The sequence below is a fragment of the Amblyomma americanum genome, chromosome 2 (genome assembly GCF_052857255.1).
Source record: "Amblyomma americanum isolate KBUSLIRL-KWMA chromosome 2, ASM5285725v1, whole genome shotgun sequence".
In the NCBI taxonomy this organism is placed as follows: Eukaryota; Metazoa; Arthropoda; class Arachnida; order Ixodida; family Ixodidae; genus Amblyomma; species Amblyomma americanum.
In genome coordinates, this window is record NC_135498.1 from 156,077,048 (window position 1) to 156,104,606 (window position 27,559).

Genomic DNA, 27,559 nt, shown 5'->3' on the forward strand with positions numbered 1-27,559 from the left:
ATGCTGACTTGGCAGATGAGTAGTTGACACGGAGACGAAGCTTGGCCGATCACACTCGGCGAATAGCTGAACTGAACTTTATACAAAACACAAGTGATAACCCAGACGAAATAGTAGCGATTCCACTTCCAGTTACAAAACCGGCTAAAAATTATGCGCAGCTACAAATTCAGCCGCGTATAATGCAACTCTGTAATCGTCTCGCCGAGATTGACGAACTGAAAGCCGCCAGCGCCGGATTGCCGCGAAGGGCGGAAGTGGTGTCATCAAATGACCTGCACAGTTGTAATGCTGACCTCGGCGCACCTCACGTCGTGGTGCTTTCTTACGAAAACAACAGATGGCACCGTAAGCGCCCTTTGGCGAAAACCATGAGTTGTGACTTTCAGCTCTTCGATTTCGAGGCAGACGATTACGAGTTTCCATCATGCGCGGGCGATCATGCCCGACTCGCTTAGCCCACCGTGTCTCCGCAGTTTTGTTTAGTAAACGTTGCACGATGGCACGACCGTAAAACAACGCGATTCGGCAGAAACCAATGAGGCACAGAAGCAGACGCCGTGCGTGTTATCTCCGCGCCGCGACCGATGCGACCGAGCAGTTACTATATGCATCTATATAGTAGCTTTAGCACTCTCTTACAGCCAGCGCCCTCTACGCTTTCATCGCTCTAGCGACCAACACAGCGCGGACGGTAATTGGCGGGCTTGGCAGACGTTGGCGGGAAGACGTAGGCGGGCTTTGTCGTCGTGACGACGTTGCTTTGTTCGTGACTCCCGTCGGTCTACCCACAGCGACCCGCGGGAAAGTTTGCATTGACGTTGTGCCGGAAAATGACGCACATACTTGTGAAGTGGAAGGACGAAAATAAGTGGGACGTGTACCCTGTGAAAATGATCGAGGATGCCGCTGTGGGCATCCGCCTGTTAACCCAGGAGAACGCCATTAGTGAACTGCGCGGCCAAGAAGTTCGGGTGCGCTGGGAGGAGGGTCAGGATGCTGCACCGGCGGAGCTGCTTGCTTTCGGTAAGTTTTGTCTGTAACAACGTTCCAGCGCATGACTACGTAAAAATGAAGCGCTGGGTAAGTTGAGTTCATATTGGAGCTTGTTTTAGAAGGACCTCGCCAGTCCTTACCATCTATAGTCAACGCACAAAGAAATTGGACCAGCGAATGGCCTGTTTACGTTGCTTTCTTTAGTTGCCTAAATTGCCAGTTTTCGCGATAACTCGCTAGGGTCGAAAAGTTTGCACATCGGAAACTCTTGCGATGTAATATCACTTCCTTTGTCGTCATATGTTGTATGAAAGGCGCCTTGTGCTGTATTTTTTTTTAAACATATATAACTGTAAGCAGGCTGGAGTGCTCAAGCAGTTTAACAAAGCAGAATATTTGTGCACCTGTTATGGGCTTGACGATTTTCTATGGCGTTTGTGTGCTTCGCGTCATATCATTAGTGCAAACAGTCTCTGAAACTAAGCACATTCTTTAAAATTTCGCTTCCCTTGTTCCGGAGAACACCGCTCGAACACTCTAGGCTAGTGCGCTGATGACTACACTGTAAGAGCTATCTGATGTGACGTTTTTAGTGCAGATGATTTTGAAACTATGCTTTAAGATCAAGATTGAGGGCTCTCTTGCAAGCATATTTTGTGCCACCCGAAGGCCCTTTAGGGGCATTCATCACATACTTTTGTGCATTATGTACCATCTCTATTTACAAAACATTACACCACGCTGCATAATATTGTTTATGCATTGTTTCAGGGAAACCAACTGTTCTTGAGCGGAAGAGAAAAAAAATTGTTGCTGCAGCGGCCAGCGCTGAAGTGATTGCGACTGCATCTTCAACAAGTGTTCAAGGGAGTGGGGCAGCATCACCTGTACAGGTAGTAACTCCTGGCTTTACTTTAAACATCATTCATTGTGTGTCAAACATGCTGATCCATGCTGACCCAAAAGACGCGGGTTCGATCCCGGCTACAGCAGTCGAATTTCGATGGAGGCGAAATTCTAGAGGCCCGTGTACTGTGCGATGTCGGGGCATGATAAAGAACCCCAGGTGGTCGAAATTTCCGGAGACCTTCACTACGGCGTCCCTCGTAGCCTGAGTTGCTTTACGGCGTTAAGCTCCCATAAGGCAAACCAGATTCACATTTTTACTTTCTTAGGGCTGTGGAAGAAATGTGCGTGCATCTAGGGATATTGCAAATGCTAGGTTCTGAAGTTTTTAGTTGTGTTAACTGAAGGTTTAAATTGGGTGGTCACCAGTCTTTCCTGAAATGTGTATTCTTATCGCTTATTTTTCGTTTAATGCATGCATCTTATCATAGCTGGTTAGCAATTGCTCTCAAAATACATACATAATAGAATAATTTGGGCGAGTTGGTTACGGACTTTCATATTAACAGCAACAGCGCAATGACTGCACAAAAGAAATGGACACCAATTATGATAAGCATTTGTTATTATTATTGACATTTATACAGTATTGACTCATTTTCCATTCACTCCGCATTATCCTACAGATATCTTGGCCTCCATCTAACACCATCGCTATCATGGGTAACTCACGTTCAAAACATCTGTGCTGCAGCCTCTCGCACACTCGGGTACCTGCGCCGTAACTTGAACGCCGCTTACCCTGACATAAAAAACTAGCATGTATAACATTCATTCTGCCAATTATACTAGAATATGCATCATCCATTTAGCACCCATCACAAGCATACCTCGCCGCTGACCTTGAAGCCGTACAGAATCGCGCCATCCAATTTATAACGTCTTTGCTATTCAAGGAAAACCAGTATCACCGCACTGACACACTCCCTTGCCATTCCATCACTCTAGTCACGCTGCATCATATCTTGCCTCTGCCTTCATCATTTCTATTATCACTCACGCATGAGACACGAAAAGCTACAACCCCCGCACAGGACGTCTAGCCACCTAAGCTATGACCATAGTATTGCACGCATCAGCTGTCGCACCTTAGCACTAAAGTCATAATTTTTTCCGGACGCAATGGCACTATGGAATGGCCTGCCAAATACCATCACATCATGCGCTGACCGCAAATCATTCCAGTATAAACTAAACGACCATTTTTTATGAGGGCAAAAAGTTCCCGCCATATTCACCTTGGCATTTTGAACAGCTGTTTATTGTTGCTTTTCTTTTTTATGTCATGCCTTTTGCATTGTTTTTCCTGTTTCGATCCCATGCATTCCACTTTGCATTGTATACGCGTCACAAGATTATTTAACTGCTATATACTGTTTTTTTTCTTACTGTTCTTTTTTATGAGTCTATTCTTTCTCTCTTTTGGCCTTGATTTTGCTCCCCCTTATGTAATGCAGCAAAGTGCCGCACTGGAAATGCCTGAACTCCTGGCGAAAATTGCGGAGTTGACTGCAGAGAATGAGGTGCTGAAAAGGAAACTGGAGTCAGCAGAGACTACAGTTGGTAAATAGTTTTCATCAGTGCGTTATGTTGTCTCAGTGGCTCAGCACGTGGTGTCTAATTTTTTCAATCTATTTTAAGCACAGGCATTCACTTTCTGCCACGACATCTATCATGCTTCTGTACCCTTGTTGTCGAAGGGCAACTCTGAAGGTTCTTATAGAACCTTCTGAGTTAATAATCAAAATGCATTCCTTACAGGTCACTTAAGCTCCGCCTTTAAGGGTATGATGCGACAGCTTTAGTGGCTTCCATCTGCGGATTCCCTTGCAGATTCTCGTTCGCGTACATGCGCTTCACACATACTCGCACATACTCTTCAGCATGCACTTGTAAGCTACCACATTATGTGAAAGACCCACAGACAGATATGAAGCCCTGCTTAACCAGGTCATATGGACGTGTCTGTGTGGCCTAGAGGTAGCATGTCAGACTCCGAATGCAAGGGTCCTGGAGGGTTCATACCCCATGACTTCCCATCTGAAATAAGGAGCACGACTTCGCAGCTCCTGCCAAATCAGCCATGTTACATGGTCTCATGACGTTGCACAACTCTATGTCGGATCAGTGTCTGGTCATGTCAGCTGGCAGCCACCACCTGCCAGAGCCATGCCTGTGATTTTTCGCTCACAACGCTGACATCGGATTTTTTGGGAAACGGAGTCTTTAACGCTATTGTGTTAAAAAGCAGAAACTAGGTCACTGAAACTGGCCTTTGACCAAACGATGAGGGTGCGTACAGGTCCTTGAAGCCTTTGAATTTGGAAGTCTCATATTTCTGAGCACCAGTTCTGGCAGTTCGGGTGCAGGTCTGGTTGTCTGCTAGTTTTAGCGTTGCTGGCAAATTGCAGCCATCTGTGTGCTGCCCATATCAACAGCTGCCAACATCCCAAACTGCGTGAGGAATTTTCAAACAGCACATTGCAATGAATGTTGCCGTGAGACAGCCTGGGTGCATGCGTATTGCATGGCAGCTAGCATGAAACACACGTGCGGTTTTTCTGAATATGACTGAAGTGCCAGTATGGTGCACGCGTTTGCTTGCATTTAGTCGTCCCATGTAAGCATAGCTGCAACTTGGGCATTGTTCTCAATGATGTGTTTTTTACTTTTTGTCCTAACACGCAAGCTGCATAATCTGCTGCCACATTTGCACTGGCTCCACCGTTCTGGCACTCTCCAATAAGAAGGTTTACCTGAATGTTTCCTTATCTGAACCTGCATAGTGTCTGCATTTTTTAAACAAATGGCTTCTTGCAGAGGGCACTGTGTTGCACTGCTGAAACCGATGAGGAACAGTTCATGTACGACTATGAGAAACAGCTCATGTACTGCAGGCGAATCGAACAGACTGCTAGTAACATTTACTGCTGAACACAGCTGCCTCAAAGGGAACTGGGCAAACTCACTTCATGCAGTGCAGACATACTTCATGTTGTCTACATGCGTAGCTTTGATACCATTTCTTCAGGAAATTCAATAGATATGCCAGAGAATGAGGAATTGCGTGCCATAAACTGTAATACATTGTGCTGGTAAAAATTTTCTTAATGGGGTGCAAAAAACTGCTTGAATGGATGCCGGTTATACTTCAGATGGATTCTTTGTCATGCAGATACTGACTCATAAAGAATTAAGGGAATGCAAAGGAATGGGAGTTATTCAATGAAGAAATTTCAAAATACAAGAAAACAAAATGCCGCCCTCAACCCTATTAGCACTGTGAATGTAATCAGCTGAACTCGTGTGCACTGATTAACTTGGCAATGATTCCATTTCTGTGCTTGTTGCAGATGCATACAAGATGGTGAAAAGGCTGAAGGGGATGATGGCCAAATTCGAAAAAAGTCCTGGTCCCTGCACGCCAGCCGATAAGGTATGTGTGCTTGTTCACTTGTCACCATCAGTGTGTAGGCATTCTCATATTTCTACTAGACAGACTCATTGCAACTGGATTTTGATCAGGTGGCATTCGGACTAGACAAAGCTCGGCAGTGCTCCACAGCTATTTTCAGGGATAATGATGACATTTGAGGTTCACTCACAGATTGCTGTCATAACTTTGTGTCCCTTTTAAACATGTAACTGGATACCAAAGGAATGTGAATAACCCTTTAGCATGCTTTGCACACAATTGTGCACAAAGCGAACTCATAGCTTTTTCTGAGACTGCTGCGCCTAGTTGTGATTTCCTTGTTTCAGGTAAGTTTTGCATACTTCATGTTTCAAATAAGGTGGTTTCTTATGTCATGTAGCGAATGCAGTAAGCTATATTTTGCGAAACAGTGAATGTTGCAGCTTGTTTGATATCTTTTTGGAGGCATATAATCTACCACCAAAAGTAACATCACTTTTTTAAATGCGAAAGCACTATATGGTTACATCGCGTCAGCAAAAAGTGTCTGCAAATTTTGTCTGCATGATTATGTCGTGTGAAGATAAATCTGGAAAAGCTTGATTGTGTTAGGTAGTGCGTGAGTAGGTCTTGAAGTGAAAAATAGTTTGGTTGATGAATTTTATTATTTAAATAATTTAATTGAATTAATATCTGTAAATGCTGTGTTTGAAGCAGGTTTTGCGTGACTGATTTAAAGAAAGTTTATATAAATTTATGAGAAGGCTTACTTAGAATAAAAATAAAATGAAAAACAATAAATAAATGAAATAAAAGGCAAGAAATTTTTAAAAATGTGAAATTGAGGGAGAAAGAAAAGAAATGGAAATGTGAAACTTTTAAGCAGACTTAAGTGCAATCCTGTAATTTTTCTTTCATAATTATAAGCATAATGCATACATACTAAATTGAAAATATTTTTGCAATTTTTATGGTATTAATTTGATAAATTGCATTTCGATGGTACCATTTCCATTAGCCATGACATTTTGAATGAAATTTTTGACATCCCCACAAAAGATCAGCTGCTAATATCGTACGCTGGAAAACTAATTGTCTTTATTAAGGGTATTGTATACCATTTAGGTGGAAAAATATTTCTTCAAATATTTTCTTACAGATTTAAAAACAATAAGTGGTGTCACAAATTTATTAAAAACAATAAATTGTGTCAGAAGGGTTTAATGGATCAGTCAGCATAGTTGAGTTTGTAAATGATGCCGGGTGCCCGTTCCTTCCATGCTTCCATGCATGGTCTTTGGTGCTTGTTTTTCAAGTACACAAGGTGCCGGAGGGTTGTCTGTGGCTTGAAGCTTTCCGTGTTCCCAGAAAGAAAGGTAAATGTATTGACCAGCCATCTGTTTCTTGGCAAAAGGGCAGTCACTAATGCTAGCACTCTAAGGAATATATTTGCCATGTTTTCTGAACAGGTATTTTTTTCTTTTTGAAAATGGTTTTTGGGGAGAGGAAATGGCACAGTATCTGTCTCACTTCTTGGGGGAAACCTGAACTGTGCTATCAGGGAAGGAATAAAGGAGGGACGGAAAGAAAAAAGGAAGAAAGAGGTGCTGTAGTGGAGGGCTCTAGAATAATTTCTACCACTTGGGGACCTTTAATGTGCACTGAGATCACACAGCACATGGGACCATCTCCCAACTAACAATCAGGACACATCAAACCATCTGATTGATTAGAATAGCCAACAAGCACCAAGGCATGCGTGAGCATGACCCGAGGCATGGTTTACTCCCTTCCCTACCTCTACCTCACAAAGGTGGAAGAGGAGAAGGTAAATGCAGTAATAAGACAGGCATACAAGGCAGCCTTAAATCTCCCACAACGAGCTCCCACCACCCATCTCGTATGCATGGCAGTACGCAGTACACTACAAGAACTAACTGAAGCTCATTGCACGGCTCAGATCAACAGACTCTCCTCCACAAATACAGGTAGACCCATTCCCGCCGCTCTAATGATTCGGCCTACAGGTCCACCCCCCAACAACTCCCACACCATCCCAACACACATCAGGGACAGACTCGTAGTTGACCCTCTGTCCAAAAACATACACCCAGTTCACAACCAGGCCAGACGTGTAGCCCGTGTCAAGGGACGCCGTCTACGCGGACGCGGCTGAGTACATCCACAATTCGGCCTCTGCCATCACTGTAGCATCACATGACCTCAAACACATAGCCTTGTGCTCGACCAACACAACAACCTCACTTGAAGCCGAAGAAGCAGCCATAGCGCTTGCCATTTCTTCCTCTGCTTCCACACTCATTCTGAGTGACTCTAAAACAGCAATCACGAATTTTGCACGGGGACAGATTCATTCTACCACCCGAAAAATTATCAATTCTTGCTCCACAGAACCCCAACCCCGTTCAGATAGTTTGGGTGCCAGCCCATGCAGGCAACCCCGGCGGCGAAGTGGCTCACTCTCTTGCTCGAGCGTACGTCAACCGAGCAGACCACACCACAGACCGGGGTAGCGCTAGGGACCGGCTCGTCACCTATCAAGAAATAACCCTCCATTACAGGGAGCAAAGACTCGTCTATCCGCCACCAAACATCTCCCTCGAAAGAACAACAAAAGACCTGGAGACAGCTCCAGGCTCGCACATTCCTTTCACCGGCTTTGTTAGCCCTTATCCACCCAGGCCAATACAGACCTGAATGCTCTCTTTGTGGGGCTCCGAGAGCCAACTTTGACCACATTTTATATCTCTGCCGAGAATTCCAACCATCACCTCGCTGGAACCTCACGGACATAGAGGGTTGGGAGATCGCGGCCTCCAGCTTCGAACCGGCCTCACAAAGGTGGCTGGTAGAGTGGGCTGGAGAGGTCGCCGCACGTCATGGACTGTTGGCCACCACCCGGGATCAAGAGCCAGACCAACCCTTGGCATTATCTCATCCATGAGGCTCATCAGTAAAGTTTTCACCTACCTACCAGCACACGGGCGCCTTTGCATTTAACCTCCAATGAAACGCAGCCGCCCAAGGTCCGGTTCGAACCTGGGTACTCTGGCTCAGTAGAGGAGCACCTTGGGGGGGTGTTTGCTGAATTGCTTTCGAGGTCATGTCATGTCTCGCTTTGAGCGTTCTTTTTTTTGTCATATGCTTTTAAATGGGAGCTCAGTGCTACTGTTGACTGATTTAATTTGTACGTTGTTGCTCTTGGGCTGCTTTTACCTCAAAAGGTGCTCCTAAATTTGTTTTTCTATTTTGCTACATAATCTCTGGATGCAAGTTAGGCTTTTGTAATGACCAGTTCATCACATTTGACTCTTTTTATGTTATTGATATTTGAATTATTTATATTTTGAGCCATGTTTATATTCCGCCACCTTGTGAAAGCTGTTCTTCCTCAGAAGATGCTTATGATTAGCCCCTCAAAATACAAAGCTCTTTTGCCTACTGCCCTTGTAAGAGTGATTTTACAATATGCAAGCACTCTTTGGTTCCTACAATCAATCACTGACGTCACTCAGCTTGAGAGAATGCAACGAAAAGCTGCAAGGTTCATTCATAACAAATACAAACCCTCTGACTCCCCTACTGATACTACCGCATTAGCTGGCTTCCATCACTATCACCTAGGGGAAAAGAATCTCACCTGAAGTTTTTATACCAATTATCATGCAGCAGCTATAGTGTAAATGTGTCTAAATATGCATCCTTCTGACACTCACTGCAATCCCGGCACAAGCATGCACATACGCTGACTGAATACTCAAGTCAAACCAACATTCTCAAGCATTCTTTCTTTACTTTAGCCATCAGCAAATGGAATTACCTCAATCCATTGATTACTAGTGCGTACTCACTATCACTATCTTCCTTCACCTCTAGATTAGGATTCAACAAAAATCAGTAAAGTGGTCATAGTCCTACATTCTACCAGATGACTGTGCAGCCATTACTTGTGTTGCCATTTCTTGACATGTTATTTTTACAGATGGTTGTGTGGACCATTGTGACCTGTTACCTTCTTTTTCTAGCATGCTTACTAACAAGAATGCTGCTCTCTTTGTTTTCTTTTTTTCTGCTGCTCTGAATTTTTAAGGTATTCTTTGGTAACCTGCCTACTAGTATTATATAACATCTATTTTCAAAGTTTCCTTTCTGTTCATCCTCTGGAAGCAATTTCGCTTTATTGTTTTGAACTTTGTATTGTATGATTGCCCACCTCCTATGGTCTCGTATTGAGACTAGCAGTATTGTAAATAAATAAGCCAATTATACTGTATCTTATGGCACAACCCCATAGCAGGAGCATGTTTCATTATTAGGTAGCAGTTTCTGTGTGGTCACTGTAAAACAAGGCCTTCTATAAAACTTTGTTCTCTTCTCTTTTGCTGTCTTAAGAATGCTTTTGTCACAAAGGTGGAACATGCTTTGTCTTTGCAGGTTGATATTGGTGGTGGCGTTCTTGTTGATAAATCGGTGCTCGGGCTGTTGAACCATTCAAACAGTGGGCCTGGGAAGTATGCCCGTGCACTGCTCCGCCATCTGTTTTCGCCTGAGGAGCTGCAGGGCAGCTCTCTCTTCGGGCAGCAGAACACTCGCACACACTCCAAACGCGGGTCTCTGGACCAAGAGAAGGTCTCGGCAGTAATTGGTAAGTGTCCTTTTCAGACATATCTTTATGTAGGAAGCCATCTAAAATACTTTTTATAAATCCATATTGCTCATTTAGAGTTTAGAACTCTAGTGCTGAGGGTAAAAAAATCCAATATCCTAGGTTGAAAGCACTTGAGATTTTTTTGCAAACAAAACAGGAATCCAAACTAGAGAAACAGATGGTACTCTTTTAAATTGAACATGAGTAGTGTAACTGGCCTACCGAGTTTAAAACAAATAGAATATTTGTGGCAATATTTGCTACTTGTGCAAATAATCGGACCAAACGGAAGAATAGCGTTAAACATTGATGTGATAGCGGCAGCAGGGGCGTAGCGAGGGGGGGGGTGCTTATGGGCCTTCAGTCCCCCCCGAAATTTGACAACATGAGCCCCCTCGAACAAAATTTCTCGCGGTGCCACTGCAATTGAGCTACGGCGACGGCTGTCCAATCTGCTGCTCTCGTGGGTAATTTGTTTATTGCGTGTAAGCGAACCTCGACAGTGTTCACATGCGCCACCCTCGTCATACCGGCGGACGTAGCACGTCTTTTATTACCGCGAGTGTGACGTGGAACATCATCCAACGGCGAGGGCGGAAACTGTGCGAGAGCCCTCTTATGCTACCTAAGGTATCAAGACTTCCAGAACCGAGACCCTGTGTGTGTGTTATGTTTGTGTGTGTGTGTGTGTGTGTGTGTGTGTGTGTGCGCGCGTGTGTGCGTGCGTGCGTGCGTGCACACACACGCACACACTACAGGGCGGCTCGACATGAGCTCCTCCCCCTTTGGCCGAACAAAATTTCAGTGAGCGGCAGCGCTGCAGCACGATTCTAACTTACGGAGTTAAAGCTATAGCTGTTAATTACGCAGCACTGATCTCCACTAAGGTGCTGCAACACGAATTCATTATGTTAACTCTATGAACGTCAAGTTATGCGTGTACAAAAATTATTTTCTTATTGACAGTGATAGAGAATAAACCAGAGCCACAGCTAAGGGCATGAGAGGGGCAGAAGCATATATTAGTCATGGCCTCCATGGCTGTTAAACTTGGCGAAGCCTAGCCGTGTTGTCGTGTCTTAGAGGTCATGTATGAGCATTACGAATGCTACCACACGAAAGGACCATGTAGTGGCACTAGACCCTTCATCACGCAGATATTGATCACCGCAGGATGGTACCCAGCATTAGTGTGCCCTGTTCTTTGAAAGAACAATCATTGAGGGAATATACCATGCCAAGCCTTATTTGAACATTATGCCAATTGTTCAAAAGCTGTTCGAAAGTTCATAGCCAATTCGATCCGGTTCAAATAATTTCCAAAATACACTATTTGACTTGTTCGATATTTTATAATAGTCTACCGGCCGCAATGGCTGAGTGGTTATGGTGCTCAACTGCTGACCCGAAAGACGCGGGTTTGATCCTGGCTGTGGCGGTCTAGTTTCGATGGAGGCGAAATTGTAGACGCCCGTGAACGGTGCGATGTCAGTGCACGTTAAAGAACCCCAGGTGGTCAAAATTTCCGGATCCCTTCACTGCGGCGTCTCTCATAGCCTGACTCGCTTTGGGACATTAAACCCCATAAGCCAATCCAAATCAAACTGATTTTCTAATATTCGCGCACACCTAACACAAAGCATATAGCAAGACCTCACCAAATGGTATGTGGCCGCCGTGGTGGCTGAGTGGCTACGGCGTTCGGCTGCTGACCCGAAAGACGCTGGTTCGATCCTGACCGCAGCGGTCAAATTTCGATGGAGGCGCAATTCTAAAGGCTAGTGCACATGTACTGTGCAATGTTGGTGCACATTAGAGAACTCCAGGTGGTCGAAATTTCCGGATTCCTTCACAGCGGCGCCTCTCATAACCTGTCTCGCTTTCGGACATTAAACACCCATAAAGCATAAACCAAATGGTATGTAAAAAAAGAAAAGAATAGGAAAGAATGAGAAATGTCATTGCTGAATGCCTTGAAATTGCAGATTGCATGCACGCATACAAGAATACTGCTCCCACTATTGTGACACGTATCTGTTAAACTGCATGAAGTAACTTATTATATTTGCCCTTATTAGCAATAGCTTCACACTGCACATTCGAGAGGGATATGGCTGTATTCATTATATCATTGCTTATGGACCTCCTTCACCCCGCGACGTCGCGAAGATGCGGTGGCGCTGATGTTAGCAGCGACTTTCGCATGGTAGGCAAAACAGGTTCCGCTTGCCCACGTCTACCGCAGCTGCCGCAGCTACCGGCGGCTGCTTCAAGCCTGTGCACTGCAGAAACAGCATGTATTGACCAGGTGCGTCACTGCTGGATCCGCGTAGTAGCATAAAAAATATTAATTTAGCCTCGATAGGTTTCTCGCGCATAAATACCGCATTCGGAAACTGGCTAACAGGCATTGGGCCACGGTAGTAAAGCGCGAAGTCTGGGAGTCGATAGGCACTGACACTCAATGCACTTAATAGCATGCAAGTTACTGCGTTCATTCACCTGAACTTCAGGATAGTAGGCTGATAATTGCACAAGGAAAAAAAAAAAGACATATGCAGCTGCACACGTACTTATCACCTTGAGCCGGAGTGCACGGGGCGCCGACAGGTTCACTCGCCCCCAAGGAATGCGTTTTTTTTTGTTAATAGCACAGCATGTTTTAATGGCGCGTTTTATGACATTTAATATTTACTTGAAACTGTTTCTTGATATGACGACGTAATTATTTCATTCGAGTAGAAAGAAGTCTGGTAAGTTGTGTCAATCTTGCGCGGTCGCGTTGATGTGCTTAGAATAGCGTACCTTAAGTGTGCTAAACGCCATATGCTTTTTCATTGCATCATGCATGTGTCAAGTTTCATGAGGTAGTACATGATCGCGAAGCTTGTTTGGAACGAAGCAGCCGCAGGCGTGCTACTAACAGACACGTGGCGAGATTGAGAGGGGACGCGGCAATGAAAAGTGTTTTCGTTATTCATGCATGCGATATGTAACTAAACTTGGTGCAAATATGAAATTCCTACGCTAGTTTCAGTAATTCCTTTTATTTATACCTATACCTGGTGTAGTTCTGGGTAATTATAATTAACACCGTCGTCAAGTCCCCCAAGGCCTCAAATAATTGACTAGATAGTGCGCAGTTTTTTCATGCCAGCATGTACATAAAGCCCTGTTCTGTACGATGACGCGATTAGTTCTTTTTCTATATGATCAGTACTTATGCGTGCATAGTTACATGAAAACGTTTCTTACAAGAAATAACTAACACAGTACTGCACGTGTAGGGAAAAAAATCGAGAGATTTATTACGCTCCTCAATGTCTCAGGAATAGTTTGCGACAAATGGAATCATTTGATTTTCATGCGAATTAAGAAGGTGAGTGATCCAGTCGCAGAAAATGTGAGGTCACAAAACGAACCTTAAAGTTTATTCCCTCGTTTATGGCATCTTCGCTTTCGCTTTGGTCAAAGAAATGCGGCACTGAAATCAAAGAAATTACCTCACAATTTTTGACGACCACACTTCTAAAAAGCGTAATTTATAAATTTGTACTCAATATTTTGCTATAATTTTTCGTCACGAAACGACTTCAGGGATAGGAAAGAAAATAATTCTAGAAATCAAAAATTTTCACCAAATCGACCAGCTTAACAAGAGGACAAGTCGGCCTGGCTGGTGTGTGGTCATGCGGCTAAAAACAGCGCTAAGCGAGACAGGAGATCAGGGACACGACGCTGTCACCACTTTTCGCACAGCGCGACACGTACGTATGACAGCAGACGATGAGCGCATGTCTGCTCCGACGAAACAAGGCCAGCACTTCCCCTCACTATTGTCCCGAAGTAAAATCATTCCGGCTAGTGCAGAGTGTTAAAACTTGTTTTATTCAATGGCTAGCGCATAAATAAACGGCAGGAACGCTTTCTACATGTTTGCTACTAAACATATATACAATACAGTGGCAAACTATTTCTCTTTATAGGCCGCACGTGGCCAACGCGAGCTCGTGTACTTCAACAAATTACTAAGTTGGAAGCATCGACCATTGCTATGATTCGCAGAAACTGGAAACGCGCCTACAAGCCTTGAAAACCCACGCTCAACACCTATCCGCGACGCCACTCCCCGACCTTTTGCCTACCACGAGCTCGGTAGCGACTGCAGCGCCACCTCGTTTGTTTACAAACATGGAGGAGGTCCATAGTTTTATGGAGCAAACAAGATTTACTGTACAGATAAGGAAAAGGATAGGACAAGTTGATTTGGCAAAGGCATATATGAATGTTGCAGAAATGTGAGGGCGATACCACACATCAAGTGCTTTGGCACAAGATTTTTTACTTGTTCAACATCAGTTTGCTATTTTGTTTTCAGGCTTTACATGCAGGAAGTTCCCAGATGCAAGTGCAGCTCTAATCAAGAATAGCCTGGCGAGCTACCTGGCTCGCCTCAACAATGGCCCGGCAGCAGCAACGCCAGAGCAGGCCATCTGAAAAATAGCGTCGCACGCCATGTGACACGCCTCATTACATGGAACCCCGTTCATATGTTCTTCACCAGACCGGGGAAAAAAAACCACATAACAGCCGGGAAACTGCAATAGTGAGGAAAGCTCCGAAAATTAATGAAAACAGTGCAGCTTTGACTTTAAAACTATTTATTTCCACATAAAAAATCGAGAATGATGGATTGCTGTTTCTTTCGCTCGCTGGAAAGCACCACGCATTTCTAATAGCCTGGAAGGCCGCATTGTTGTCAGCGTAGCTTTGAGGTGCGACGTCCCTGCGCAGGTGGTCCAGAGCCACGATGGCTTCTCCAAAACTTGTATCTGCCAACTCCCCGGAATCATGCGGCTCGTGCTGTTCATCATCATCTCAGTCAGCGGCTTCACTCGCGACCGAGTTCGCAACGATTTCGATCATGCTTTGGCACCCCGACATCACTACGGCAGCATCCACGACGACGTAGTCATCCATACTTGGCGCCACCAGCCTGCTTAGCTTTCGGGCCAAACATCACGGCATTCGCTTCTATCGGCATGCTTCGAAACAATGCTGTTAAGCGTTGAGGGAGGCAGACCAAGGTCTTGGCATTCTGGACTATATTCCGTGCTGGCTGCCTGTCGACTGTGTTTAGTTCGTCCAGTTTTTGCTCAAGGGGAAGCGCCTTCCACTTTCTTGATGCCATCAAAGCACGACAAAAATTGCAGTTACATTGTTCGATGTTCACGGGGCAGATGGCGATCTAGTGGCGACCTCTCCAGCTCTTGTGCGGCTTCTTGCAGCCACTTGCATAGCAAAGCCTGGCCAAGACTTGTCAAAAGTAAAAGTGGCGGTTGGCGCGCATTGCCCAGACGGGTTCGGGGTGCCATGTTGCGACATATTCTGGAATGGTTTCACACCTACAACATAACAGTGGGGTTCCCAATAAATTGGATCCTTTGGGAGATATTGCTGGGACTGGATGAAACCGAGCAGCAGCCGAAAAAATGTGCAGTGAAGAACATAACAGCGGGGTTCTACTGTAATGGGCCGGCAGCAACATTCACCTGCTGTGACATATAATTTTTAATTAGTTTATTTCTTAATTATAACTTCAGTTCTAGTCAGGCACCTGTGATATCTTACAAATAAAACAATTTTTAACATTTTTTTCTTGTACATCTTGATGTGCATGCAGGAACGTGTGCCACAATCCTCATTTGCATATATATGTCCTTCCAGCAGGATTGCCTTTCTGTGTGCATCAACAACGGTTGAACAGGGGATCAACAAAGTTATCTTTCTGTGTGCATCAACAAAAGGGCAACAACTTCTCAACTCAACAATGGTTGAACAGGGGATCAACAAGATTATCTTTCTGTGTGCATCAACAAAAGGGCAACAACTTCTCAACTCAACAGGTTTCAACAGATGGTCAACAAAAAAAGTGTGCCAATATGCAAGAATTTGGCAACAATAAGTTGCATAGCCATTTTGTTGCCATGTTATTGACTGTGTTGACGGAAGTCCACGAAACGATCACTAAAACAACACACCGATTTTTGTAAGGGTAGGATGAACCTACAATCGCAGAAAAAAGACAAACAGCAAGGTTTTGGCAGTTGCACTAGTGCCGTAAGTGTTTCACCCTAAAACTTTCTACAGTTTTTCAAAATTGTCAATTTCGTTAATTGGCATACGCTGCGGGCACACCCTCCTTCTTCGCTCCTTTAGCGCGGGCGGGCTAGAGACTTTAACGTGGTCCACGCGCCCCTAGGTTACGCGATGGATAATAGTAGATAGTGTGTGTGTGTGTGTGTGTGCGCGCGCGCGCGCGTGAGTGTGTGTGTGCGTGCGTGTGCGCGCGTGTACGCGTGTGCACGTGCATGCGTTCGTGTGTGCGTGTTCGTGTAAAGTGTGTCATCTAACAATTTAAAAACTTTCAAAAAATAGGATTTGTCAGCTATTAAAGATTGCTTCTTTTGGCATAGCATAACCAGTGGTGTAATACAGCCGAATATATAGCTAAAATAGCTAACTAGCACGCTGGTTAACTGACACTGATAGTTAATTTTTAACTCTTTCTGTTAGGTTCCGTAATTCTTGAAAGGCGTGTAGGCGCAACCCCTCCCCCCCCCCCCCCTCCCAAATAAGTAATATCCATATCAGTTTTTATAATTTCGAAAACCTGGTTACCCTCGGCGCTGTGGACCAACAAATTGTGGCTACATGGTGCCAAAATACATGCACTTTACAGAAGCTTGCAGGCAGAGAAAGCTCTCTAGTGCACGTAACTCGACGACGTAGCCAAAATTTGCTGGGCCACAAGGGTAACCGTATAGTGGGGATTCTATAAACTGATATAGATACTAAATACGGTGGGCTGCACGTCTCTCAGTAACAAAGGAGCCTAACACTAATAGTGAAAAAATTATTATTCAATATCAGTTAACCATCCTGCTCGTTAACATGATTTTACACTATTTTGATGTACTACACCGCTGACAATGCTATGCCATATCAAGCGCTCTTCTAACTCGAACAGCTATTTTAGCTACATTTGTAAAGTCCTAGGTGAAAATATATGCTAAGTGTTTCACGTAACGAAAACAAAAATTTAAATGAAAGGGGCTCTCTGGAGTTGGGTGAAACCAAAGACATTGTTTCCCGTCGTGTGGCGCTCCTCAGGGTAATTTTAATTTTCGATTAATTAGGTAATTAGCTATGAATGGTTATGCAAATATTCGAGTGTTCAATTTAGGGTCAACTGCGTTTTTTTACGTTGTAGACGTGGTTAAGAAAGAACTCCTCCATTTTCCTGCGCAACGTACCTCATAGGTGGTCCTTTTTTCCGGCATCTAAAGAAAGCCCACGAAATAGGAAGCAGCCACTTGACTGCGCTCAAGCGGAACCATATTCCAGAGCTCCAAACTGTGTTTTGAACGAAAGAAATGTGCGCGCTGACCGTGCACAATTGAGCGGCCTCCGTTTGACGGACTGCAAAATGACAAAAATAAAAACATGGCACGCATACCGTGACATGTGCGACTTCACTGCTTTCCCTTCCTGTTTTGTTCTTTCTTTGCGATGCCTCTTTAGAACCACCGTCTGAATTGGCTGTCGATGGCCTTCTTATCAATTTTCGCAGATAACGGCGCGCGTTTCCTACGTTCAGGAAGTATGTGCTGACGCATTTTTAAATATATCCTGAGAGCGGCGTGAGGCGTCCTCTTCAAGGCAGTGAGCGCGCACTCTTCTTTCACTCAGGACGCGCCTGGCAGCGCTACAATGCCGTAGCGCATGAGCGCGATCACGTGGTTTTTTCTGATATTTCGCGGGCTTTAAATGCTGGAAAAAAGGACCACGAAGAAGAGGATACGTTGATACAAAAAACTCCATCGGTTGTTTCGTAGCCCCCTCTGGAACCTAAAAGAAACTTAGCTCACCCCAAATTGAATAATAAAGGTTTCGCATATTTAGACTAATGAAGTAATTTTGCGCGATTTTGAAAAAAATGATCTGAGAAGTGCCACAAGACGTGAAACAATATCTGTTTGCTGTCATGCACTTAGCTCCGGTGGGGCAATTTTGTTTTAATCCTTGGTTCAAGTTACGTAAAACATCACATATATATATATATATATATATATATATATATCGGCCTGCCGCTGGCGAGGGGCCGTCGAGTTAAGGCTGCAGGTGATTTCGTTTGCTCAAACCACGGTTGAGAGCAGCATGATCGTGGTGCGCAAACGCGTTTGTCAGTGGTTAATTTTGTATTTCGCGGGCTTTCTTTGGAGCTGGGAAAAAAAGACACACGTGAGGGCTTCGTTATCGGAAATGATGGAATGGGGCTTTCTGACGGTGGTCGACAACTCTTGAAATGCAATTTGTTGTTTAAAGGCAATCTTTATAAATTATATAATTAAAATTATATAAACTATTATTTAATTGCGAAACAAAAAATGCCTGTGGTGTGCAAGGTGGCTGTCACCAGTATGCAACTGGTTTCACTCGACTGCCTCTAGTAATTTATTTTTTACCTCTGGCTCAAGATAGCTGGGACACCCGGCATATACTTAACAGAAAACAGACGTGCTGAAGAAACACTGTGCTTGGCATTTCGACCGGAACTGGCCTGTGTCAGAAGAAACTGAGCTGTGGGCCGTCGCTTAAATTTATGTGTTGACGCTGTCACTATCTGCACAAAAGGCAATAAATATAAAAAGATAAATTGGGTCGAAATCATGCAATCGCAAAAGAGCTAGTAATGTTCCGTTCTTATTCAGCCGTCTTCGTTGTTGGTTCGACGCGGATGAGAGCGTCATCCAATTTTTTTTCACGAGACGATGCAGGTGTTGTTAAAGAGAAGATATATTTTCTTATTACATTTCCAAGTAACACAAAAAATACAAGAGATGCGGTACGCCGCAGCGTGCCGGTTGTGGCCGCGCACGTTACTCTTATGGCTCGCAAGCTGTTATGAATGTTGTTGTTGTATGGGGTTTTATGGCGCATAAGCAACTATGGCTATCATGCGCCAAACACAAGGTTAGATGATGCTATGTCAAGTGTACAGAGGTTACATTATAATAGATTTAAAACACTGGCTTTCTTTAGAAACTTACAAACAAGTGAAAATTCGATGAGTGTTTGCTCGCCTAAAAGCAATGCGGGATGAAATGGAATGTGTTCATTGTAAAATACCGTAAAAACTTTTTGTCTAAGTTCTTTGAGATGCGAACAAGAAATTAAAATGTGATTTACTGTGAGCTCTTCACCACACATTTCACACACAGGTTTGTCTTTTTTTGTTAATAAGAAGTTATGGGTGATGTGTGTGTGACCTATGCGTAAACGACATAAAATTACTTCGATAAAACGCTCTTTATGGTGGCATGATTTCCATTCTTTTATAATGGGCTTTATGGTATGCAGCTTGTTGTGTCCTTCATTTTCCCAAGACTGTTATGAATGGCCAGCCGCGAACGACTTCCCGGAAATACGCGGAGCCCTCGGGCGACCGCGGGAGCTCTGAACAGTCGCTGCTCCGTTCAAACTCAAACACACCAACCGCCGAACCTCTGTTCTTCCTGTGTGCAGCCCGCCGATGCTTTGTTTATCTCCGCAGATGCGTGGCATTGCTTTACGCCGCCGGCGGCCGCGACTCTCGCCTGGCTGCACTGCTGCGTCTCCCGCAGTCGGCGCGTGTTTACATCTGCTAACGCCAACCATCGCGATTTTTGGATAGCAGGAGAGGCGTGGGAAACCCGGGGGTGACAGAGTCCCAGGACAGCGCTGCTGCAGACAGGCACGGCTTTTGTAAGCGTCCGCGAGTGCTGCCCCTATTGCAGAACCCACTGCCGCTGGGAGCTAGCGTCCAAGCGCCATACTTGATTACGGGCCCAATATGGCGCTGTGTACTGGGATGCGGCATACTAGGATCAATACTTCGTTAAGAGCCTGCGATAAAGCTAGCTGTGCATATTTTGGAGGTAGCCACAGTATTTCAGTGTCTTCAGGCATATGTTTCAAGTTTGTGATGACAGTCTATATTTTTCCTTTCGGTTTTCTCTTGCAGTTTGTTCGCCAGTGCCTGATCTGAGGGTATGCGCTTCGTCGTTTGCGCTGGCTTAAGAATGATCAACTCAGTCACTTGAAGTAACACGAAACTGCAATAATTTTCTATTCAGTTGCAAATTAAGACTCCGAAAAACAGCGCTTGCTGCAACAACATGGTTCATTTGCCAGATGTCTCGGCTCCCAGTTTCAGGACTGCCGGCTACTTCTAAACTGACACTGAGACCAGCGCGGTCCCAACGCGTGAAGCGCTTGTTTCAGTGCCATGAGTGATGAAACACAAGCTTGGCAAAGCAGCTTCCAGAGTTTAACTCCGTCCTACAAGCGAAAACAGTGCCTTCCCATCCCAGCTCCAATGAAATTCGCCAACAGCCAGTGTTCCCAACAAAAAGAGCGCAAAAAATATACTGGTGTCGTGCTGGAAGACGCTGGAGGACGTTGGTTTTTGGAATAGGGCGGGCCAGGGTTTGTCCGGCATCAGAATATTCCTAGTGCCACACTGCCGACATCGCTACTATTACTCGCTATACTTATATATCAGGGTCATCTAAAACCCCAAGAAAACATAGACACGTGTCGAACTTAAAAGGTGCAGACTAATGCAGAGCGCACACGTGCGAAAAAGGCGCGGTACTAAGAGGAAAAAAAGACGACACAATGTCAAGCTACGTTCTGGGTGACATGCGTAGCCTCCGATATGTACACACTTCCCCGTCCAGTTCCCCTTCGACGTGCGCCCCCCGCTGGCCGTATGCTCGGGCATTGGCGCCCGCGCGTTGGTTCCCTTTGTCGGCCTCATGGCCTGGTGTCCACGTGATGAAGAATCTTGTAAAGGTGATTGTTCTCGTCTTGAGTATACGGATGGCTGCAGTGGATATGCGTCCACTGCTGTACCTTCTGCACGCCTCTTGTGAGTCTGTAACTATGTGTGCATGGCGCTCCTCGCCCTGGTGGGTGATGGCGAGTGCGATAGCTGCTTCCTCAGCCTCGAGGATGTTCTTGGTTTTGATTGAAGCGCAGTTCATTTCTCTGAGCTGGTGATCCACCACGTTGGCTACCGATCCGTATCGTTCTCTGTATGTGGTTGCGTGAACGTATAATACGACATTTTTTTTTTTTCGGCGAAGCGTATTTCGTGGGCGTCCGATCTTGCCTTTCTTCTCGCCTTGTGCATATCTTCGTTCATGTTTCTTGGAATCGGGCTGATCTCAGTGATTTGCCTGATTTTATTCGGTGCGCTCTCTGTGCGCGTGCTGTTGATTTCTCTCAAAGCATTCCCTCTGCCCAGTCAACGCAGTGTGTTTATGCCCCTTTGGGACAGCATAAGCATGGTTTTCTGCGAAAGAAGATGGACCTCGACATGTTCTTGTACTGTGTTGTTTAAGCCCAGTTCAAGGAATTTCTCCGTCGAAGATGTGACCGGTAGTCCGAGGGCGCATTTGTATTCTCTCCTAAGAATTGCCTCTAATTTTTGCTTTTCATGCTCAAGCGGTGTTTGGTAGGGGACGCTGTATGATATCCTACTGACCACGAGGGCCTGTACTAGTCTACATGTACCCTCCTCCTTCATACCTCTTCTTCTGTTGGAAATTCGTGCAGTTATCCGATTGATCTGTGCTGCGGTATTTGCAAGCAGTCTGATTGTGTGACCTATACGACGGTTACCGATCTCGACCTTGATCTTGATTTTGATGCCGATCTAGACTGAGATCCCGAACTGTAGTCCTCGCCGAACCAGCGTTTCCGGGCCCGGCCGCGTCCGCCACTGCGACCGGCACCCCTGTCTCCGCCGCACGGTTCCTCTTTTTTTCACGCCCGTGGTCTCGGTTTCCTGAGTCGTTTCTTGCACTCATTTGCCCCCGTAGTGTGCGCTCCCGTGCATAACGCACATCTGGGCTCGCCGCTGTAGCCATCCTCGATCGCTGGCTTGGCGCATTTGGAGCAGACGACGGCGTCAGGCATCGGGCAGACGTCCGCCCTATGCACGGCCTTGAAACATATATAGCAAACTTGCCGAGATGATCGGTAAAGGTAGCAACGGATCTCGCAGCCGTAGTAGTAAACGTAGCGAGGGACGATCTTTCCCTCGAAGGTAATGACCGAACTTTGGAATTTGCCAAGCATCCTTGCATAAAGTATTTTGACTCTTTGGGTACGTACCCGAAGATGCGATAATAATTCAGTTGGCGTGCTCCCTGCGTCCAGTTCATGAATTCCAACTTTGCATGAATTATCCAACGCGGCCACGTAAGCCGTCACAGCATAGTCTCTTGCACAGAAGCGTAGACTTGAAATGCTCTGCATGCACAGTCTCCATGCTTGGCGTGCTGAGTAAAGCGACGTTGGATGCGTTGCGCAAACGCACAAGAAAGCTGCTTTCGTTGCAGATGTCTGGTTTTTCGCATGCTTTGGTTATAGCCCGCGCCATCTGATGCGTGCTCAGTTCGCTGATGTTTAGTCCTGATTGCTGTTGCTGATGTTGATGATTCAGAGTGACATGCAGTCACTGTAGATGCATATTGTCTAGTCACGTACAATGTGTCATATAAACAAAAGAAAAATACCTGCCACATACCCACTATTTTATGAAGTTCATGAGAAAAATAGGGCGATTAAGACAGGTCAGTTAGTTAACCTTCAGTTTGGTTTACACCTGACGAAACGGATTTAAACTTGTGAATTAATAATTATTCTCTGGCTTCTCGGTCGTAGTATACGACAGAAACCAGGATTCCAAGATGGTGCTTTTAACTTATCAAACACGTGACCTAAGCCATTTATATGCTTAAATGAGGGAAGGTTGAGTGGACTTTCACTGTGAGCCTTAGGGTTGTTAGAGCGCAATATAAAAGACTTCGAAATTTGACCGATATATTGCAGCTGACACACAGAATATTCCAGTAGATAAAATATATTTTCACTGTCGCAGCTGAAGTTACCTTTAATTCTTACAATTCTTACACTGTAGCTGTGGCTTCGTCATCTGTGGAAAAATTTTACAGCGCGATTTGTTGCGTACTGCACAGCAGAAAACACTGATGGGTGATTTTGGAAGGAGTTAAAAGATCTCTTAAGTTTTTAGCAAGTCAGAATGCGGCCCGCGGTGGTTCATTAAACATGCCCTTTAGTCGCTCTGTCACGATCATGATATGATGTTTGTGGAGAACCTGTTTCCCTCTCCATTTCGACGCGGCCCATCTTTATCGCCGGGCGTGAGGACAGCACCGGGTGGCCGAGGAGGGAAGTCTCCCTCATGGATGGATGGATGGATGGATGGATGGATGGATGGATGGATGGATGGATGGATGGATGGATGGATGGATGGATGGATGGATGGATGGATGGATGGATGGATGGATGGATGGATGGACGGACGGACGGACGGACGGACGGACGGACGGACGGACGGACGGACGGACGGACGGGCGGACGGGACGGAGGGGATGGACGGAGGGACGGACGCATGGATGGATGGATGGATGGATGGATGGATGGATGGATGGATGGATGGATGGATGGATGGATGGATGGATGGGTGGATGGGATACGGCTGCACCTTTTAAATCGGGCGGTGGCTCAAGCCACCTAGCCATGACATATGAAATTTTACTCTTCTCTTGATTTTAGCCACCAATCAGATAACCTTCGCTTGGTTACTTCTACCTGCATAAAATCTACTTTCTATTCACTGTCCTTAAACCCCAATGCCATGGATAAATCAGCCCCGCTGCTTTACACTGTAGGGTGAAGCCCTTTACAGAAAATTATCAAGTGTTCAGTTGTTTCCTCCTCCTCTCCGCTCGCAACGCACAACGTGTCTATCTCAAGGTACCTGACTCTATATGTCTCGTTCTGGCCTCAAACAACAAAGAGCTTCCCCTACAATTATCATAGATATTTTCTTTTGCAATTTCCTGCTTAAAAATCCTGTATGTTCCCAGGGCTGATCTGGTCAGCATCCCTGTTTTCCACAAAGCTCCCTCTGTTCTTTAACCTTTTTCTTAACTGATATCTGCGGATTTGCACCCCTACTGCAGTCCAGATATTTGCTTGACAATTTTCTAGTCCACTTTCCCTATTTCGTATCAACATTCCTTATATACAGGTATCTGAAAACTTTCTTAGCCCACTGCTTTTCCCCCTTTTTGTCAATCTGTCCTCAAATGCTATCTTACTGCTAGCTTCTCTGCTCTGGCACGACGCCCATCCCATATCACCTTGTACCCCCTGATTTGGTGTACTGCCATGTTCTCCCAAAGCTAGCCTCCCTACGCCACGTTGTTTAATTTGTAACCTTGCTTGAACATCTGGGCGCATGCACAGGACCGCATTACCGAAAGTCAGGCTAGGAACCATCACCCCTTTTAAGATCCCTCTTACCACTTCATACCTATAGTAATTCCACAGTGCCCTATTTTCATGACAGCTGCATTCCTACTACCTTTATTCATTACATATTTTTCATGCTCTGTCAGATACTCAGCGCCGTTATTTATCCGCACCCCAAGATACTTGTACTCATCCACTATTTCTAGCGTGAACTCCTGTAGTCTATGCTCGCCGACCTCATCATTAAATACCATGACTGCAGATTTTTCCTTACTAAACTTGAAACCTAATCTATCTCCTTCTGTAACACATATGTCTATCAACTTCTGCAAATCTTCCTTGCTGTCAGCCATTAGCACTATATCATCGGCGTATACTAGTCCCGGTAATGACTGATTAATCTATTCTCTTTGCTTGAAAAAAGAAAGGTTGAAGCCTAGTCCACTCCTCTCTAGCTTGGTCTCCAACCCTTGCAGGTACAACATGAACAACAAAGGAGACTGAGGACATCCTGCCTAAGCCCCCGCTGTATCTCTATAGGCTCTGATACCTTTTTTCCCAATTTATAAGCACTCTGGTACCTTTATATGTATCTCTTAAAAGATTAATTACACCATCTTCCACACCCAATGGAAACAGCGGCGGGAGTGCCACCTCGTAGGTTACGCGGAATTCTGAGGAACAGGAGAGTGTCTCTTCGGGATCCGGCCAGCGTAACGAGCGGTTGAAGCCTCACGCTCTCCTCACCTTCCGCGGCTGGCGCACGGAGATCCGTCGTGCCTTGCCGCTGTACTTCTGGTGCCAGGCAGCGAAGCTAGCGCAGCAAACGAGCGCTCTCGTCACCTTCCCTAGCAAATTCTCGGGGATGGATTTGCCCAAGAATGAGGCGCGCACGGGAAAACCTTGCCGCCATTGTTGGCGCATACAAATGTTCGCCGCCGATACTTCCGAAGTCACGCCCCTGCTCCAGCCGGTAAGTCGGAAGTCCTTCTTACGTAGTCTGATGTTTTGTAGCTAGCTGGCTCGCTGTGTGTATTAATTGCGAGTGTAATAAATAGCATATGAGGGTTGACGCTTTGTCGTCCCCTCTCTTTGTTCCCTCGAGCAGAAACCCGTCCATTGTTAGCAAGCGGGAACGCTGCATCCGTGGAGTGGGAGGGCGGGGGGGGGGAGGGGGGGCGGTGGGGCGTAAGGCTTTGTCCTCTGTATTACCACATGTTGTAATGACTCGCACTCACATGCGTCTGCGCTTTTCACAGTGTTGTCAATTACCCTTGCCGGATACTTCTGTATCTTAAGAACACTGTGAAGTGCTGCGCAGTTGGTGCAAAACGCCGCTGGCTCACGGCATATTCTTTTAAAGCGGACGCCCTAACTGCGGGGAATGCTAGTTTTACAATGTTTTACATGGCTGCTGTTAAAGTGAAGGTACTCTTGGCAATCCACAGGTTTCCAATAATGGCAGGCTCTTAGTTTGGTATTCCTAAGAGACACTATGACATCAGGAAAATAATAGCTGCGGCTGAGTGCGCGTGCGAAAATGAAATTGAAGGAAGAAAAGAATCAAATTCTGCAATAAACACAAGCATTTCTTTTTGTGCCATACTGGTACACCGCGCTGCAGTGCTGCTGCACTGCCGTGCAGTGGAAAGAAGATGACGGACTCGATGGGCGCGAGACTGTGCGGTGAGGCCCGCCTGCCGCTGACCATTCAGTGCAGTCCCCAATCCCCACTGCCAAATAAACCCGTTGCCGTCCTCGCAACTCAGTATCACTTGGTGGAGGTGAGGTTTTTGCGTTCTGGACCCTCCCTCTGTTCGCAGCAGTTCACGCTTGGCTACGCAACCTCTCAAATTCCTATTATGGCTACCTACGATGGCACCAATCTACCTGCCATCACGACTGAGACGGGTCCTCCACGCAGCCGGGTCAGCTCCGAACAGGTCAGGTTCTGGCCGCCGCAGAGCGAACCCGTCATGCTTTCTGGCGTGGCGGACAAAAACGTGGTACAGTGGCTCAAGCACTTCCAGCGAGTGAGCAAATTTAACCACTGGTACAAGCAGATGATAGGGGTGAACGTTGCTTTCTTTCTTGCGGGCACCGCGCTTCTACGGTTCAAGAACCATGAGGACCTCCTTGTTACTTGGAACAGTTTTGTGGACGAGCCCAAGCAGTGCTTCAGTGAGACGCTGTCGAAAAAGAAAAAAAGGCCGAACAAACTATTGCAAAACGAGCGCAGCTCTCTAATGAGACTTGCACAACCTCATTCCAAAACAACGCAAACACTGAGGAAGGGCCAAAGCTGTGCACCACTGTGAACCACACCATCACTGAAGAGGACAAAATCGGTCATCTCTTGAAGGGTATTGCCGAAGACGTGTATCATTTCTCTATGACAAAGGACAACCTCGCCACTGCATCTGACGTCATCCTCCACTGCCGCACGTTTGAGGCTCTAAAGACTTGCCGCATTTCTCCCAAGTCTGGACGTCGTTGCAACGTGCCCATCGTCACAAGCGTGGACTTTGCCGGCAGTGATGACCTTGCTTTCTTTGTCCTACGCATCGTCCACGAAGAGCTGAGCCAGCAATTTCAAAGCCGCACCGATGATTCCGTCTACCACGCATTCTAGGTCCAGGCTCCGCTCTGTGAACCACAAGTCTTGTGGGACAGACATGCCTACCCTGGTATATGCACTCGTGCTAACAAATTTCGCGTCTCTGACTTTCCAACGCACCGGTTCTTCCGCCACCCCGAGAAAAAGCATTGTTCCGCGCCCCCCCCCCCCCCCCCCCCCCACCCTTCGAGCGACTTTGCGGTTTCCTACGCTCAACGTGGGGCTTCAATTTGCTACCGTTGTGTTCGTCAGGGGCACATCTCCCGTTACTGTAGGCGTCATGACCAACTTCCACACTTCGGACGATCTTCGGCCCAACCGTCGCTGGCTTTCCGTGATCCTGTCCCCATCCTGTAACCCACCTCGTGACTGGCCGAGACGCCAAGACCGACCCTCTCGACCCGATTCTCCCGTTTCCGACCGCAGCCTCTGACAACCGTCCCCGCGACGTGGCCGTTTGCCTCGTCGTCGTTCTTCACCAGCTCCGCCGGAAAGGTAGCTACTGCGGCCGATAGACGTGAGGTCGCGCGGGGAACGGTGGTCTTTCCCAATTCCTCTGCCT

General features: G+C 46.0%; 1 protein-coding gene across 1 annotated transcript; it reads left to right on the forward strand.

The window, feature by feature from the left end:
• The first annotated feature begins 710 nt into the window (after window positions 1-710).
• LOC144119187 (uncharacterized) lies at window positions 711-15,680 on the forward strand. The gene is made up of 6 exons (XM_077651874.1): window positions 711-1,026; window positions 1,768-1,889; window positions 3,360-3,465; window positions 5,256-5,338; window positions 9,773-9,983; window positions 14,365-15,680. The coding sequence occupies exons 1-6, from the start codon at window positions 834-836 to the stop codon at window positions 14,481-14,483; spliced, it is 834 nt and encodes a 277-aa protein (XP_077508000.1). The 5' UTR covers window positions 711-833; the 3' UTR covers window positions 14,484-15,680.
• Window positions 15,681-27,559: the final 11,879 nt, after the last annotated feature.